This window comes from Montipora capricornis, chromosome 7, assembly GCF_036669925.1.
Source record: "Montipora capricornis isolate CH-2021 chromosome 7, ASM3666992v2, whole genome shotgun sequence".
Classification (NCBI taxonomy): Eukaryota; Metazoa; Cnidaria; class Anthozoa; order Scleractinia; family Acroporidae; genus Montipora; species Montipora capricornis.
This window is the reverse complement of record NC_090889.1, coordinates 27,021,349-27,036,393: the sequence shown is the minus strand read 5'-3', so window position 1 is coordinate 27,036,393 and position 15,045 is coordinate 27,021,349. Positions and strand designations below refer to the sequence as shown.

General features: G+C 38.8%; 1 protein-coding gene and 1 long non-coding RNA gene across 7 annotated transcripts in view; one reads left to right on the top strand and one right to left on the bottom strand.

Moving 5' to 3' along the window:
* LOC138056689 (uncharacterized) overlaps window positions 1-14,477 on the bottom strand; it is a 25,623-nt gene extending 11,146 nt beyond the window's left edge. The window contains exon 1 of one of the 2 annotated variants that reach the window (XR_011133516.1): window positions 14,407-14,477. This is a non-coding gene — a long non-coding RNA (uncharacterized lncRNA). Of the gene's footprint in view, window positions 1-8,119; window positions 8,265-14,406 lie in introns of those variants that run through there. The other variant, XR_011133515.1, reaches the window with a different exon arrangement.
* LOC138056681 (early endosome antigen 1-like) overlaps window positions 1-15,045 on the top strand; it is a 60,505-nt gene that overhangs the window by 13,602 nt on the left and 31,858 nt on the right. For all 5 annotated transcript variants that reach the window (XR_011133513.1, XR_011133511.1, XR_011133512.1 and 2 more), the window contains exons 14-35: window positions 210-296; window positions 982-1,064; window positions 1,841-1,934; window positions 2,640-2,693; window positions 2,765-2,866; window positions 3,440-3,568; window positions 4,156-4,290; window positions 5,160-5,288; window positions 5,693-5,827; window positions 5,949-6,047; window positions 6,585-6,674; window positions 7,216-7,275; window positions 7,402-7,509; window positions 8,305-8,352; window positions 8,484-8,543; window positions 9,521-9,589; window positions 9,894-9,983; window positions 10,213-10,296; window positions 10,759-10,821; window positions 12,460-12,568; window positions 12,687-12,775; window positions 13,329-13,381. Coding sequence is in view for 1 of the 5 variants with exons in the window: in XM_068902534.1 (XP_068758635.1) it covers window positions 210-296; window positions 982-1,064; window positions 1,841-1,934; window positions 2,640-2,693; window positions 2,765-2,866; window positions 3,440-3,568; window positions 4,156-4,290; window positions 5,160-5,288; window positions 5,693-5,827; window positions 5,949-6,047; window positions 6,585-6,674; window positions 7,216-7,275; window positions 7,402-7,509; window positions 8,305-8,352; window positions 8,484-8,543; window positions 9,521-9,589; window positions 9,894-9,983; window positions 10,213-10,296; window positions 10,759-10,821; window positions 12,460-12,568; window positions 12,687-12,775; window positions 13,329-13,381 (1,970 nt within the window). In the remaining 4 variants the exon portion in view is untranslated. The remainder of the gene's footprint in view (window positions 1-209; window positions 297-981; window positions 1,065-1,840; window positions 1,935-2,639; window positions 2,694-2,764; window positions 2,867-3,439; window positions 3,569-4,155; window positions 4,291-5,159; window positions 5,289-5,692; window positions 5,828-5,948; window positions 6,048-6,584; window positions 6,675-7,215; window positions 7,276-7,401; window positions 7,510-8,304; window positions 8,353-8,483; window positions 8,544-9,520; window positions 9,590-9,893; window positions 9,984-10,212; window positions 10,297-10,758; window positions 10,822-12,459; window positions 12,569-12,686; window positions 12,776-13,328; window positions 13,382-15,045) is intronic.

Sequence of the window (15,045 nt, the reverse complement as noted above, 5' to 3'; positions counted from 1 at the left end):
TCAGTGGGCAGATCTTGCAAGAGGGGCTCTCATAGAGGAAGGCCTCCTGGATAAATTGAGTACTGTACTTAATGGTACATCTCTGTAGGTTTACCCCAGTAATAGCAACAGAGATTTTTATAAATATATCCTTTCTTTAAATATAGCCATTGCTGTAATATTGTGTTACAAATGTTAAAGAATCCTGCCACTCTGCATTTTTCTTTCAGGTTAATGTGGTCCTTAAAGAAAAGGAAACTTTTATTGAATATCTGCAAAAGCAACTTGAAGAAACAAAAAGCAAGCTAGATTCTGAGGTTTGTACAATGGGAAAAAATAAAGAATAGTCTTGTGTGTTTTTTCTTTTTTTGGTGGTGGAAAGGGTGGGGGGGGGGGGGGGGGTAAGGTTGCCAAGGTGGGTGTGGATGACCAGTATTTAAGGCAGTCCTGTTACAAAATCACTTGCCAAAAGTGATGGCTCAAGAGTTATACCAAGATTTGGTTAACAAGAGCAACCCCAATAAGAGGATTAATTTTTGTAAACCAGGGTGACCTGTTGGTGAAATATTGGCCCACAATCAACTGTTTTCACCAACATGCATATTCTTTCAGTCACAAAAATAAAGCATTTACTGAGGAACATTACATAACAGAAAACCAACAAAATGCTGCAGTTGAACTTGTCATAGACTAAAAGTCCCTCCAGGGATAGCTTAATAGGCTCTATGCCGTGGTTCAGGTTGTCAACCGATGGGATAAATAGTCTGCTTCAAGTTCTTTTAACACAGGATGGGGTGAATAAGACAGTCGAAAAGGTGCTAGAGGGATACCCTAGAGGGATAACCTCATCAGCCAGTAAAGACCTACATCTACAGGTACTTAGCAGAGGTGGGATTGAGACCAACATGTCAGGAAGCACTGACTAGAGAGGGGTTCTTCTCTGAAGTGAATTCACCCTAAATATGAAAAATTCAAGGTTTTTAAATTTTTATTATTTTACAGGTCACACTCAGGGAAAATTCTAATCAACAAGTGCGAAGCTTGCAAAACCAGTTAGAAGAGGAACAGAGGCAATCTCAAAATAGGTTAGAGTGTGGCCAAGAGATAAATTATCATTAAAATAAGGCCTTCTTATTGGATAACAAGCAGAATATACCATGAAAAACAAGGGCTCAAAAAAGTACAAATTTAAATGGAGAGGAACACATTTAAATGGAGATGTGTTCATGTCTAATATAAATTCTTTTTTTGAACTATGAAACTTTATTTTTGCAAAACTCTTCAAAACTGTAAAGTCTTCAAAACTGTAACATTTTGGAGTTATTAGACACCTTTGTCATGTAAATGAATGGAAAAACTAATTATGCAGATTGTGCATCTGACTGGAATGAAAAGAAATACACATAGTGGTTATTTTCCTTGGTTCTTCCATTCGTTTCCTTTTCAGTGGTATCGTGACACGTCCATGAAGGTTACAAAGGAGTTCCTGATGATGACTTTGTGAATGTTGTTTTGCTAGATGTTTATAGGCTCAATCTCCAGCGGTTTTGGGAGTGTGGTCTGCGTCGTTTGTCCATGACGTAGCACCTGTCGCAATTATATTTTGTATTCAGCCAATTGTATTTTGTACTTGGCAGGCAGGCGACTTTCTGATTGGTGGAAAATACGATAGGCTGGAACAGTGATCCAGCCTTGATGTGCGCAGAGGAACGTGGGCGCTCAAAACGGCTGGTCAATCGATCCTAATATGTTTACTGATTAAGTTTCTTCTGTGTTATGACTAGGTCCAATTAATAATTATTACCACAATACAGTCACCGCTATTTTTAATTGTTTTTACCTCTATTATTGTGTTGAACAGAGAATCATTGGTTAAAGATCTTGAAAGTAATCTCCAACAAAAGAAGGAAGATGTTGCCAGATTTGAAGAGGAACGAACAGATCTTATTGCAAAGGTTCAAGGCACACACTTTGTAACTTATTATACTAGTTATATTGTATCCTTGACTAAGTACTCAAAAACTAAAAAAAAAGTCTGCTACGAGCCTAGAAAGCCCATCAGGCCGGCACATATCTCCGGTTTCTGTAGCATGAAGCGACTAGTATTTCTACTCCCCTCTGGATGGGATTCCAGTCCATCGCAGTGTTACCCCCAGCATTAGATTCGCTGCTACCCATTTATACACCTGGACTCGGTTGTTCGAAAGCCGATTAACTTAATCCAGGATTAGGGTAAACTTTTGTTTCATGTTTTCAACTTTTTGGTGAAAGTTTCTTTTGCTTATTTTTGTTTTTCAAGATTGACTTCTTCTATTTTAAAGTTTTGTTGAATATCAGTGTTGAACAGCATTTGGGAGTAGAGAAATAAACTCCTTGCTTAATTTTAAATCTAGGATTAGCGTTAATCGGCTTTTGAACAACCGGGTCCTGGGTGGAGAGAGGCACCATGAGAGTGAAGTGTCTTGCCCAAGAACACAACACAATGTCCCCGGCCAGGACCCGACCACGGACCACTTGATCTGGAGTCAAGCACACTAACCAAAGGATCACACTATAATTTTCTGAGTTGTTGAAAAACATTAATAATTTGTTTAATAACTTGCAAGATATCCCAAAATGGTGTTTGACATTATCTATATATATTTTTTCTTCATTTTAAGATTGAAGCTGGTGGTGGAACTGAAACTGTTATTAATCAACTAAAGCTAGAAAAGGTAAACAGATGTAATTCTAGAATTATGGATGTGAAAGAAGTAGAAACTGATCTCTTATCTTCAAATTATAGGAGAGCTGCCAAGTGCGGCTGGGGCAAGTGGAAACGTCACTTCAAACTCAAGCACAGGAACATTCAACGAAGATTGAAGAAATGTACAAGGAGCAGAATAAGGTCTGGTGGTTAGCAGAGGGAAAATGGCAAAGGGTCAAACACTAATCGTTTGTGACTGACTATTCACATAGACTTTAGAACAAGAGGTGAAAAAGGAAGGTTCTCAGAATAAACTACATGTAGTATCCTGTAAGTGAGATAACATTCTGGGCGATTGAGGACCCATTAACAAATTGATTGGACAAGCTACATCTAAGCATCTTTGGTTGGTTTAAAATCATTTTGTTAGGAGAGTAAGGATTGCACTGTTGGTTAGTGTGCAGCCATCTGTGCAAGAGGTCCTGAATTCAATCCCTAGTGACCCACATCCTTGCTTCGACTTCTTTCCATTCTGTCTAGCTTCAGGTAGCTTTAAATACCCTTAAAACGGAGCACTGATGGAAAGAGGGTAAAGGTAAAGGAACTTCCGAAATTAAATAAGGAAAATGAATGGCTTGGTCGATATGTAATGTGAGGCATTGATTACCTATTTATCTTCTTTGTTTATTTAACTCCTGTTAAAGTCTTTGAGTATTGCTGTTACACACAGGTGTTGCAACTAATTGCCTCATTTTATATTGATACACCACACAGGTTGAAGAAGAGTTGGCCAGAGCAAAAGACCATTCTGTTAAACTGGAAAATTCCGTCAGGGATCTTACATCGCTTTGTAGCAGTTCTTCACAACAATTAGAAGAGTTAAAAAAGGAACTCAAGGAGAAAGTAAGTTGGAGGATATTTTATGTCACAACAGCAGTTTTTAATACCCTTTGGAGTAGTGATGTAACCTCTTGAAAGCATCTTATGGAATAAAAATAGGGGTATGGTAGTGGGGGGATGGTGATGTGTCGGCCGATTTGTTGGTGGGATTGGATTTGTTACCATTACCAAAATTAAGTAATTTCTGAGAGATATGTCTAGAAATACACCCTATTGGATTCACTCTGATTTTGATAAGTGTCGAAAATTGTTCACTTCAATTGGCAAAATCCACTACTTCAACATATTTTATGTGCTGAAACAGCTCTTGGGACATTGTGATTGCTTATTCTTTCTTACTGGTACTGTAATTTCTACAAGATTGTAACTGCTGCATGACTTCTGTGCCATTATATATGTCGTCTACTATTTGTTGTAATATCATATAATTTTATGCTTTGAGTCATTGGTCTCGTGGGAGAACAATTAAGTCAGTTTATGTAAATGCCTAGTGTATTGTATTGCTAATTATTTATTAAACCACTTTGTACTTTCTTGTCCAGACATTACAAATATGTTAATATTGTTTTTCTTTGACATTCTAATCGCAGAATGAAAGTCTTGTTGCCCTTGAAGCTGCCAAGGCTGCTGAAAAATCTGTGTTGGATGAGCAAGTACGAGTTTCACAGGAGACTTTACAGGAAAAGCTTCAAGAGCTGAGTGCTATTCAGCAACAAAATGCAAAGGTAAATATATAATATACATGGTAGTACCTCTTCGAGCACTACCTAAATTTGAGGGCTATGGGATATGAGGTTATCATATCTTTTGACTTAAAGCATGCCACAAAGTCGAGTCGGCTATACTGTCTGTTAAAAGTGGGTAATAGTATAGATTATAGATTGCTCAGGAATGTATAGCTAATTAGGGATGCACATCAACATTAATGTGGCCATCTAGCATTACTCCTTAAGTAAGCATAAACAGTTAAAATGACCCTAACCTAAATGAGTTGGACTGATTTTTATCAAAATCGGTGTGCATCTCATTCATTGTCTTCATGCGCAAAATTCTTGGCCTTGGTTGTTCAAGAGATGGATAGTGTTATCCACTAGATAAATCACTGTTCTGCAGATAAGGGCTATCAAAGTTTGCCCTAAACCCAATCCTTTACATACTGGTAGATAAGTACTGTAGGAGAGGTTGTGTGTAAGTGGGGCACTTAATTTGAAGTACTGGGTAAACTCTCTACTGTGGGGTTTTGCCCTATTTTTCCCTTTCAACGTAGTCGTTGAAGCGATAAAATAAGTAAGTGTTTGCGATCATTACAGAACACGACTTACCGACAGATTGCTGACAGGTCACTGACAGGTTACCAACAGACGGCCGACTGTCGGCTGACACTTCAGTCTGCAACATAACGAAAACTGTCAGCCAACTGTCAGCCGACAAACAACCAACAGTTGGCCAACAGACGACCAACAGTCGGCTGACTGTTGGCCAACTGTATCTTTTGGGAACTGTTCTTCACTTTTACTGTTTTAACAACAAACTGGATGCTGGAAAGGTTTTAATTAGTAACTGTTTCTGGTGAATACATTTTACCCTTTTTAAGCTCAAAGACGATAATGATGGCTTCAGGGAAAAGCAGTCTAATCTCGAACTTCAGATAAAGGCATCAGAGATGGAAATCGAAACCCAAGCAAAGAGATGTGCACAATTGGAAGGGGAAATAAAAGGAAAGGTGTGTAATTTTTTAACCACACATAACATTATTTTGACTTTCCAGACAGGTGTAAGGCACCTGTGGGAAGGAGTATCACAGGAGTTCTTGTACATGTAGCTCAATGGGTAGAGCATCCCACTGATGTTACAGAGGTCATAGTTGTGAATCCTGCCTTGGACTCTGATTTTCAGCTGTCTTTTCACCCATTGCCAAGCAACTGGTCTTGACTATCATTTTTCTTGCAGGCACATTACACCTCTAACCCATTAACACCTCAAACTCCATAGAATGCCCCCAGTTGACGAGTAAAATTGTCTTGCGACAGAGTGAAATCTGTGAAGTCTCACTCCCAGGGGTCAATAGCTTATACATGTAATAGTATAGTTGTATATGTAACTAACAGAAGTTTGTCATTCGTGTAGGTTGAAGTGATGACTTTGCTGCAACAAGAAAAATCCTCTGAGAAAATGACACTTGAAAAACAGATAGAAGATGCACAGAAAGCTTTAGACAAGAAGGAAAAGGAATCCCTGTCGTTACAAGTGGAAATGCAACAGGTACATGACTGTATAAACTCACTGAAGTTGTGGACACACTCTTTTGTCTCTGTGATGACTCTAAAACAGAAAATATTTTTACTTTTTACTTTTTAAAGAAACATTATTCATCAATTTGTAGGCAAAAGAAAAATTGTCTATGCAAGTTAAATCATTGGAAACAGAGAAGGAACGACTTCTGTTGAACCTGACTTCTACCAGTACATTGTTGGAGGAGAAGGTGAGTCACCTATTGTTTCTGTCATGGGCAAGCTTTTTGTGTTTTGTATCTGGTCATTATTCTGGAGAGACCTGAAGAAACATGTAGAATATCATACATGTATGAGTTCCGTGTATTGTTCTCTGGTTTGCCTTTTGCATGTGTTCTACAATAGTGTTCAGTGAACATTTGTTTCTCTCCCCCTTTGAATGTGATAGGCTGGACTGAGTTTTTCGAATCAGGGTCATGAGTTTTCAACAAATCTAATGCCTTTACATTTAATGAGTTCAGTAACTTTGGGGCATGATGCCCAACAAGTTTGCCAAGCAGAAAGGTCTCTGATGAGTCCCTTGGTCGAGATGAAACGAGCTTCATAAGACTAACCACGAACAATGTATTTTCACAAGTAAATGTCAAATTTATTGTCAATAACTTTGCTTCATACTATTTACCCCAGATGTAACTTTAAGAGGAGTAATTAATTATTGTTTAGTCCTTTTAAAGCAAAGAACTGAGAAGGAATATAATTTATTTTGTTCCTTTTTTGTTTGTAACCAGGAAAAATTATTGGCTAACCAGGAATCAGCTACCCAAGAAGCAGGCAAAGAGATTATATCACTAAAAGAACAATTGGCAGCTGTTAAATTAGTAAGTATATTTTCTACTCGATAATAGATGTATGTGTTTCACTTTTCATTTTATTTACTTGAACTTGTATTGTTCAGTAGACAACTTCAACTGTTCCTTGTGGAAATTTACCTCTACTGTCAGAGTTTTCTTTTTAGATGGACCCTGTTTTGAATAAGATTACTTCATACAGTGTATGCGAAGTTGGCTTATCTTTGAGCTGCACTGTATATATCGGCTTAGTTAGGGTTAAGGGTTAAAGTTATTCTTAACAATTATATTTTTAGCTGCAACTCGCCTGTGTCTCTCATTTCACTTTGCGTTTCCGCGAATTCCGCAAAGTGTTACGGCAAAGAAGTTCTTGCGCTTTAAGCATGCAACTGCAAAGAAGTTCTTGTGTTTTCAGGACTCAAGAGCAACTGACCCGCAATTAGCCGCAAGAAGTTGCCTGGCTTGCGGACGCAAAAAGAAGTTCTTGTGCGTGCATTATTTTTGGGCTGTACTGTATCACTTACTGCAAAAGTACTACTTACTTTGCATGGGATGTTAAATCCTTTTATAGTCATTGAAAGAAAAGACTGACCAGTTAGCAAATGCTTTAGAGCAACACCAACAGCAAAAGGTTAGTGCTTATATGAATTCCCCTTTTTTGCATGCTGATGAACTATTTTTCTTGCGACTTTGATGTCTTAAATACGTGGATCTAGAGGGATTGATACATGTAAATTCCTTTTCTTTTTGTGTTTAGCAAGTTTTGGAGTCAAAGATGTCTGAGTTAGAGAGCTCTTACAAAAACCAGATATCAGAGTTAATGGATACACTGAAGAATATCAAAGAAAAATTAACTGATAAAGAGGTAATCTTTTCTGCAGTTTTCTACACTGGATGATGGCTATTCACTCTCAATTGAAAAGTCATTTTATTCAGTTTCTACCCAGTCAGTGTTAACGAGTGAAAATATGATGGACTGCCTTTCAGGTACCCAGGGGTTCAATAATAGGGACAATAATAATAATAATAATACCAACTTTATTCATTTAATTCAATGAAAGGGAAGGATACCAGAGGTTATCCCTATCAAGGGTATCCGCCCGCAGCCGGATGTAATTGACTGAGAGTCGATTTTGATGAAGGAGAAAAACTGGAGTACCCCGAGAAAAACCCTCAGAGTCAGATTGATCGACTGAAACTCAGCCCACATACGACCCGAGGCCAGGATTGAACCTGGGTCACAGAGGTGGGAGTGCACGGTTGATAACCGCTAAACCACCTTAACTCCCCAGGACTCCCCGGGACCTTTAGATTGGGGGACGAGGGCCACTACTATTTAGATTTTTCTGTACTAAGCATGTGCATAAGGTTTTTCGTCCAATATTTTTCGAAGTGCACTTGCTCAGAACGGAAAACTCGTACTCGTAGTTGAAATAAATCACTTATATACCACTTCCCTGAAATAACTCACATACCTCTGTGAGAATTATGGGTCACAATCATGCACACTTGTACATTTTTTGAGTGGTTGAAAGATGTATCTTGGGGGTTTGAGGAGGTTCTCAGCTTCACGTGGCCCTCTGAAGGTATTGCTTTTAGAGTTTCCAGTCTTGAAGTCTGTTAATTTTCTAATTAATTTAAGTCCTATTATTTTTTGCAGGAATTGTGTAGCAAACAAGTCCAAGAGCAACAGCTACTACAAGAGAAGGTTCACTTTGTTTTTTGCTTGTGGCAATTTGTTTTTGACTTTATATTTTCAGCTTGTTATTCAGCACTGTTTTTTTTTGCACTGTTTTATGTAGAATGCATCATTTCAAGGTGATCTTTATAATTCCTCAGATCCAGAAGCTTGAAAAGGAGAAATCTTCCTTGGAGGAAGCTATGCAGGAACTTGGACAGGTCAGGAATTTTACTCTCCCTTTCCATCATAAGAACAGTGTTAGTAAAAAGAAACATCTAAATGGTAAAAACGTCATCTTTGGATAGGGTGAATTTTAAGACTTTTTCGTTGATTCTGACAGAAAGGTTAAAGTTTCCTTAAGTGAAGTGTACCTGTTGCTGGTAAAATCTGTTTTCAGGTTGAATCCGCTTTTACCCGAGTTGAATTGGTGATCTTCATTTTACCTACTGTAGGTTGAATACATACTCAGATGAATGGAAGAAACTTTCTTGGAACCGAAATTAAGCCTAGAGAAAAAATTAGGGTCAGGTTAGGATCAGTTTTGGTTATTATACGTGGATATCAATTGACTTATTATAGGAAACTAAATAATGATGAGAAGTCTGGTGTGTTGAGCATGTTCGTCGTTGTAGTGTAGTGGTGAAGACACAGGACTATAGATCTGGAGGGCCAGAGTTCGAGAACTGGTAAATGCATAGTACAGTTCTTTGATCCCTTGCCATGTTGTAATGTTGACAAGTGTATGAATACAAAAACTAATAGGATGATCTAAAACATAAAGATGTGTTGAGAAGGGTAAGACAGTGCTTGAGGGAAGGTAAAGGTGTTTACAGTCATTTTTGTGGGGTTGATAGCTGCTTTAATCAAATGAGGATCACCAATTTAACCTTGGTAAAAACGGATTCAACCTGAGAACGGATTTGACCGACAACATACCCGCTGCTACCAGTAAAATCTCCTCAAGAGCAATTAGGAATTTGGACCAGTTCATAACTGGTTACATCTTTCTTATGTATTGTACATTTTGGTATTGTTAACTGTAACAATACATGACATTTATTATTGCTTACGTTGTTCTTGGACTGCATATTATTATTTTAAAATCTGACCCTTGAAACCAGTAATAAGTGGATGCATTTAATCTATCACTGGTAAATAATCTTATTGTTAATAGTTTGTCATCTGTTTCAAACAGGCTCACCAAGAACGCATTACCGCCTTGGAAACAGGTTACAGCAGCAAGGAAGGAAAACTTAAAGAACAGGTTGGTGTTGCAATACAACATTCTTTTTAACAAACATTCATAACCATTTACATTTTTATTATTTTTCAAGTCACGCTTTTTATTCAAATTTTCTCATCGCTTTCTTATCATTCATTTTACCCGTCGAAGACTGCAGTTCAGGCAGTCGAAAGCTTGTAGTTTTCAATCATTTTAGCCAGAGATCGTTTTTTCAGTTTCAACTATGTTTCACCCTGGCTGCGGTCCTTCAATATTTTAGAGAAATTGTAACATTTATTTCCAAAAGTGTACATCTAATGATAATTCTTTTGCACCTATTTTAAAGATAGAGGAGCAGGAAAAGATTGCTGGTGTGATGAAAACTTCACTGGAACAAAAGGATGGAAGAATGAATGAAATGCAAAGAAAAATTGAAGTATGAAACTACTGAGTGATCCTTTACATTGAGATTCTGATTTTTGAGTCTGCATGAAACAGAAGAGTAATCAATCAAAGCACTTCAATGACATTCCATTGTCCTGAGAAGTGATTACCAGTGGTGTATGTTATTTGTACAATGTGGTTCAAACTTTGGGCAGTACTTCCTGTGTTATTTCCTGTAGAACACTTTTAGTATGGTACATAATCGAGTTGTCTCTTCACAGGTTCTTGAGGAAGAACTTAAAAAGCAATGTGAGAGTTGTAAAAACTATGAAGCACAACTTTGTAAACTTCAGGTCGCTTCCAAGGTAACTACATTTCTGTCTCCCTTTGTCTGACCTGTTACCTCTAAGATAATTCTGGAATGTCGTCATTTACAATAGTGTATCCTCTCACATGTATATGTGTGTAAGGTAAAGGTAAAGTCTGCTACAAGCCTAGAGGGCCCATCACTCGGGCGCTTATCTCCGGTTTCTGTAACATGAAGTGACTAGGAGTATTTCTACTCCCCCCTGGATGGGATGCCAGTCCATCGCAGGGTTACTCCCAGCATTAGATTCACCGGCACCCATTTATACTCCTGGGTGGAGAGAGGCACTGTGAGAGTAAAGTGTCTTGCCCAAGAACACAACACAATGTCCCCGGCCAGGACCCGAACCCGGACCACTCGATCCGGAGTCAAGCACACTGACCATGAGGCCACCATGCCTCCCACTGTATATGTGCATCCCTCTAAACTAAGGTGAACGTTTCCTGTTTTCTGTTGATAGGAGGAGCAAGAAAACATAAGTCGTCTTGAGAAAGATCTTAAGGATGCTCAAGGTGATATCAAGGTGAAAAAAGTGTTATAGGCTTTGTTTGTAAGGCTAATCCCAGAGGTTGGAGGAACATCTGTTGCTGGTAAAATCCGTTTTCAGGTTGAATCCGCTTTTACCCAAGTTAAATTGGTGATCTTCATTTTACCTACTGTAGGTTGAATACGTACTCAGATGAATGGGAGAAACTTTCTTGGAACCTAAATTAAGCCTAGAGAAAAAATTAGGGTCAGGTTAGGATCAGTTTTGGTTATTATACGTGGATATCAATTGACTTATGATAGGAAAATAAATAATAATGAGAAGTCTGGTGTGTTGAGCATGTTCGTCATTGTAGTGTAGTGGTGAAGACACAGGACTATAGATCTGGAGGGCCAGAGTTCGAGAACCGGTAAATGCATAGTACAGTTCTTTGATCCCTTGCCATGTTGTAATGTTGACAAGTGTATGAATACAGAAACTGATAGGATGATCTAAAACATGAAGATGTGTTGAGAAGGGTAAGACAGTGCTTGAGGGAAGGTAAAGGTGTTTACAGTCATTTTTGTGGGGTTGATAGCTGCTTTAATCAAATGAGGATCACCAATTTAACCTTGGTAAAAACGGATTCAACCTGAGAACGGATTTGACCGACAACACACACACTCTTGAGATGTGTGGATGTGTGCAAGGATATGAATACCTTAGCACCAGTGAAACGTTCACATTGTAGTTTATTGTGTGTTGTATCTGTAGTTGAAACATGTTTACTCAGCATTATTGCTGTTATTCGACATCTTATCTTTTGGTTTTTTATCTTCACATAACTTAATTTCCACACTAAACAAATGGGAGGTTTGTAAAATTTTCTTGATGGATGATTTTATTTTATTGTGAAAAACCTGAAAATCTGGCACCCAATGAAGAGTCCTTCCAGTAATTGCAAACTGCTTTCTCAACAAGGATCTTTCACCATAAGTTATCACTGTTGATAAAGATGGCAGAGTAAGCTTCTCCTTAGCATTATATTAGTGTTCATATAGTTTACAAATGAAAAAAAACATTATAAGTCCTGGCATGGCAGATGATCATCGGTGAGACTACCAGGATCCCTCTTCTGTCTAGTCCAGAAATGGATCAACCCAAAAATATTTTCTTAGAGGATGACATCTTGTCCACTGTTCAAAGCCTTAGCAAGTTTGAAACAATAATTATTATTTACAGTCGTCTGCTCTTCGGCCACTGGTGGACCATGCACAGGGTTGCCATGCGGGAGGTCGTGAGTTCGACTCCGGCCGGACCAACACCCCGGGGCTTTAAATAACTGAGGAGAAAGTGCTGCCTTTGTAATAACATCCGCAAATGGTTAGACTTTCAAGTCTTCTTGAATAAGGACTGTAAACTGTAGGCCCCGTCTCACACATATCTTTGATGTTCATAAGTTCCCTTAAAGAAACCACACACTATTCGAGAAGTGTAGGGGATGAAGTTCCTGGTGTTGTGGTTGTCCTTCATGAGTGTATGGGTGGGTGGGTATAGCAGGTGCGCATCAGCTGTATAGCTGTCAATACTTCAACCTGCTCGAACAAATAAATAGCAAACAAACAATGATAATGATAGGGCTTGTTGGATTAGTAGTTTATCAAAGGAGATCATAATTATTTTGTTTATATTCAGGACCTTGAAAGCCAGGTCACGGCCGGAGAAGAGGAACTGGCTCTTTCTAAAAGACAAGCAGAAGAAACCGAAGGCAATCTGAGGCAGACAGTGGAACAACTTAATGAAGAAAGTATTTTTAGATCTTCATTTTGTAAAACTAATTATAGCTCTTAGAAGTATCAGGATTAAAGTAAAGAAATGAAAATTTCCCATAGGTAATAGCCCTTTTATCTGTCCTTTTTAGGCAAAGAATTTATTAGAAACACAAGTTTTTAATCTTGATAGTGAAGTGAAGGCCGAACGAGAGCAGTTAGAGAAAAACAAGAAAGAAAAGGTATGTTTCTTCAAGCATTATCATCAGACGGCTGCGTTGCAATCGACCACAAGCCGTATCCAGGAATTTCGATGGGCCGCCATAGTAGCAATTGCCTCTAGGCAAATCACCCTCCAAGTCCTCCAGCAGTCTGTACACATAGGTCAGATAGCTGGTTTTCTGCCGGCCTGGGTGCTTTTTCCATGTGGTGGAGTGCAGAGTGCATACAGCTGTATCTCCTACATGGCTCGTATGTTGCCATTCTGAGGGAGTGTGCAAGAAAACGTAGCTGTTGCTGCCTCACTTTGTTCATTGGAGGCTGTTTATTTGTCAGACTGTATATCTATGCATTTCTCACATGGCCAAGGTGTTTGATGCTCAGCATGACTCTGATGTTGTGGTAGTGGTAGTGGTATTGGTGGTGTTGATGTGACTGAAATCTAACCTTTTTAAATTAGTGAACGTAGTCCATTGCTCTTCTCCCTTAGAGTGCAACATTTTTTCCCAATGGCTTTGTTCTATAATTTGGTTCATTGATCCTTCCCTGCTGCCTTTTTTTTGTTCTTTGGTATAGAGTTCTCTTGAACAAGAATTAGAGAATCAGAGAGAAGCTTTCAATGGACTAAGGTACGTACAGAAAAGCTAGAACATGTAGCTTAAGGTATCAGAGGGATGTATAGCATTACTGAGGTGCTTTAGCGGGGGCGTATTCTGAAATTGCTCCTCGGCTTGATTCTAGAATACCCCCTCACTTACCTTCAACTTAAAAACCTGGCACCGCAGTTCCCCAGTGCCAGATAGAATTTATAAATTCAATGACTGACACCGCAGTCCTGCAGTCCTACAGTTGCAATGCTTCGTGGTCTTTTGTCACAAAATCGCCTTGCGTCGCGCTCTGACACGCTCGTTTCAGTGATTACCCGCTTTGCATATGGTTTTCGCTAGAATAAAAATGACAAATTACTGTGCATTTATATACCTCGTTCTTTAAATGTGGCGTCAACAACATTGCTTCGTTCTAGCTTTCATTTTACGGTTCTGTTAACTACGCTCTTTTCGAAATAGCACGCGTTTCCTGATTAATCCTAAGCGCTCGTTTCAGTGATTTAGTCACACTACGAGACAGGACTTTCCACAAACACTTAGTCACACCACGGGACTGCCTACAAACACGTAATTCACTACGGGACTGCGACCGCGGTATCCGAACATTACTGAATTGCTTTAGAGAGGGGGCATTCTATTTTCTTCTTTGGTGACTTACTACGGTCGGAAAAGGTCGCACTGAGCACCAAGGAACAACGCTCTCCCTTAATAAAAAATCAATACCAGTGGTAGTGGTGAAATTCTTTAATATCCCTTGAAGCACGTAAAATCAGAAACAGTCAGAGATCGGAAATGGATCAATAAACTTAAGAAAGGATTTACAAATATAGCAGGTGCAAATTAAGTTGACGGGCATTCTAGAATCTACCCATATTTTAGCAGCATGCCTGTAAGCTGCCTGGTTTCAAATGTACGACAGTGCGCTCTATGCGAAAGCCTAAATAGCGATAAAGCAATGATATCTAAACAAAAAAACTACGAAATATAACTTATTATCTGCAAAGCATTCAAAAACGAACATAAAACCAACGAAGTGTAAATCATACCTCTTTCCTGACTATTAAAAAGCGGTCTGAAATCTGTCCTAATCTCTGTGCCCAAAACGCGTGGATCTCTATGTGACCGCCGATACACATGGAAAACTAATGTAATACAGTAACTTGCACATGCGTGCGTGACGTTCGATAAGGAAAAGTTAATTATTGATGCCGATACTTTACAGCCATTAAACAAGGTTCACGTAAACCTGCGGTGGTTTCATGGCCTACAATCCTGGACTTGAGACACTTGAGCTAAAAGGGTTTGAAATGAACATATGTTAAGACCATCTGTCATAGAGTCCCCCAAACGCCCTTTTCAATGTTGATTGGAATCCGGGAAACAGTGTGAAATTCTGCAGTTTGTTTCAAAATTGCTTGGGGAGGGGCACTTGAGAGGTTACTCTAAAATACCGTTACTTCTGAAGATGTATGTTGTAGCATACGAAACGTCAAGTGCAAAGTAAAATGCGTTTTATCATTATGTTCGTAGCCGCTGTTTGTTTTATGTTTTTGAATAAGGTAAATGTTTAATTGAAGCGATTTTTGTGCTCATTTGTGTAAGGTGCCCCCAGAAATTTTGTCCAGGATTGTAGTTCCCACAAGTCTCCTATAGGAGAACATCCTAACATTTGAAGGTTGGAGGTT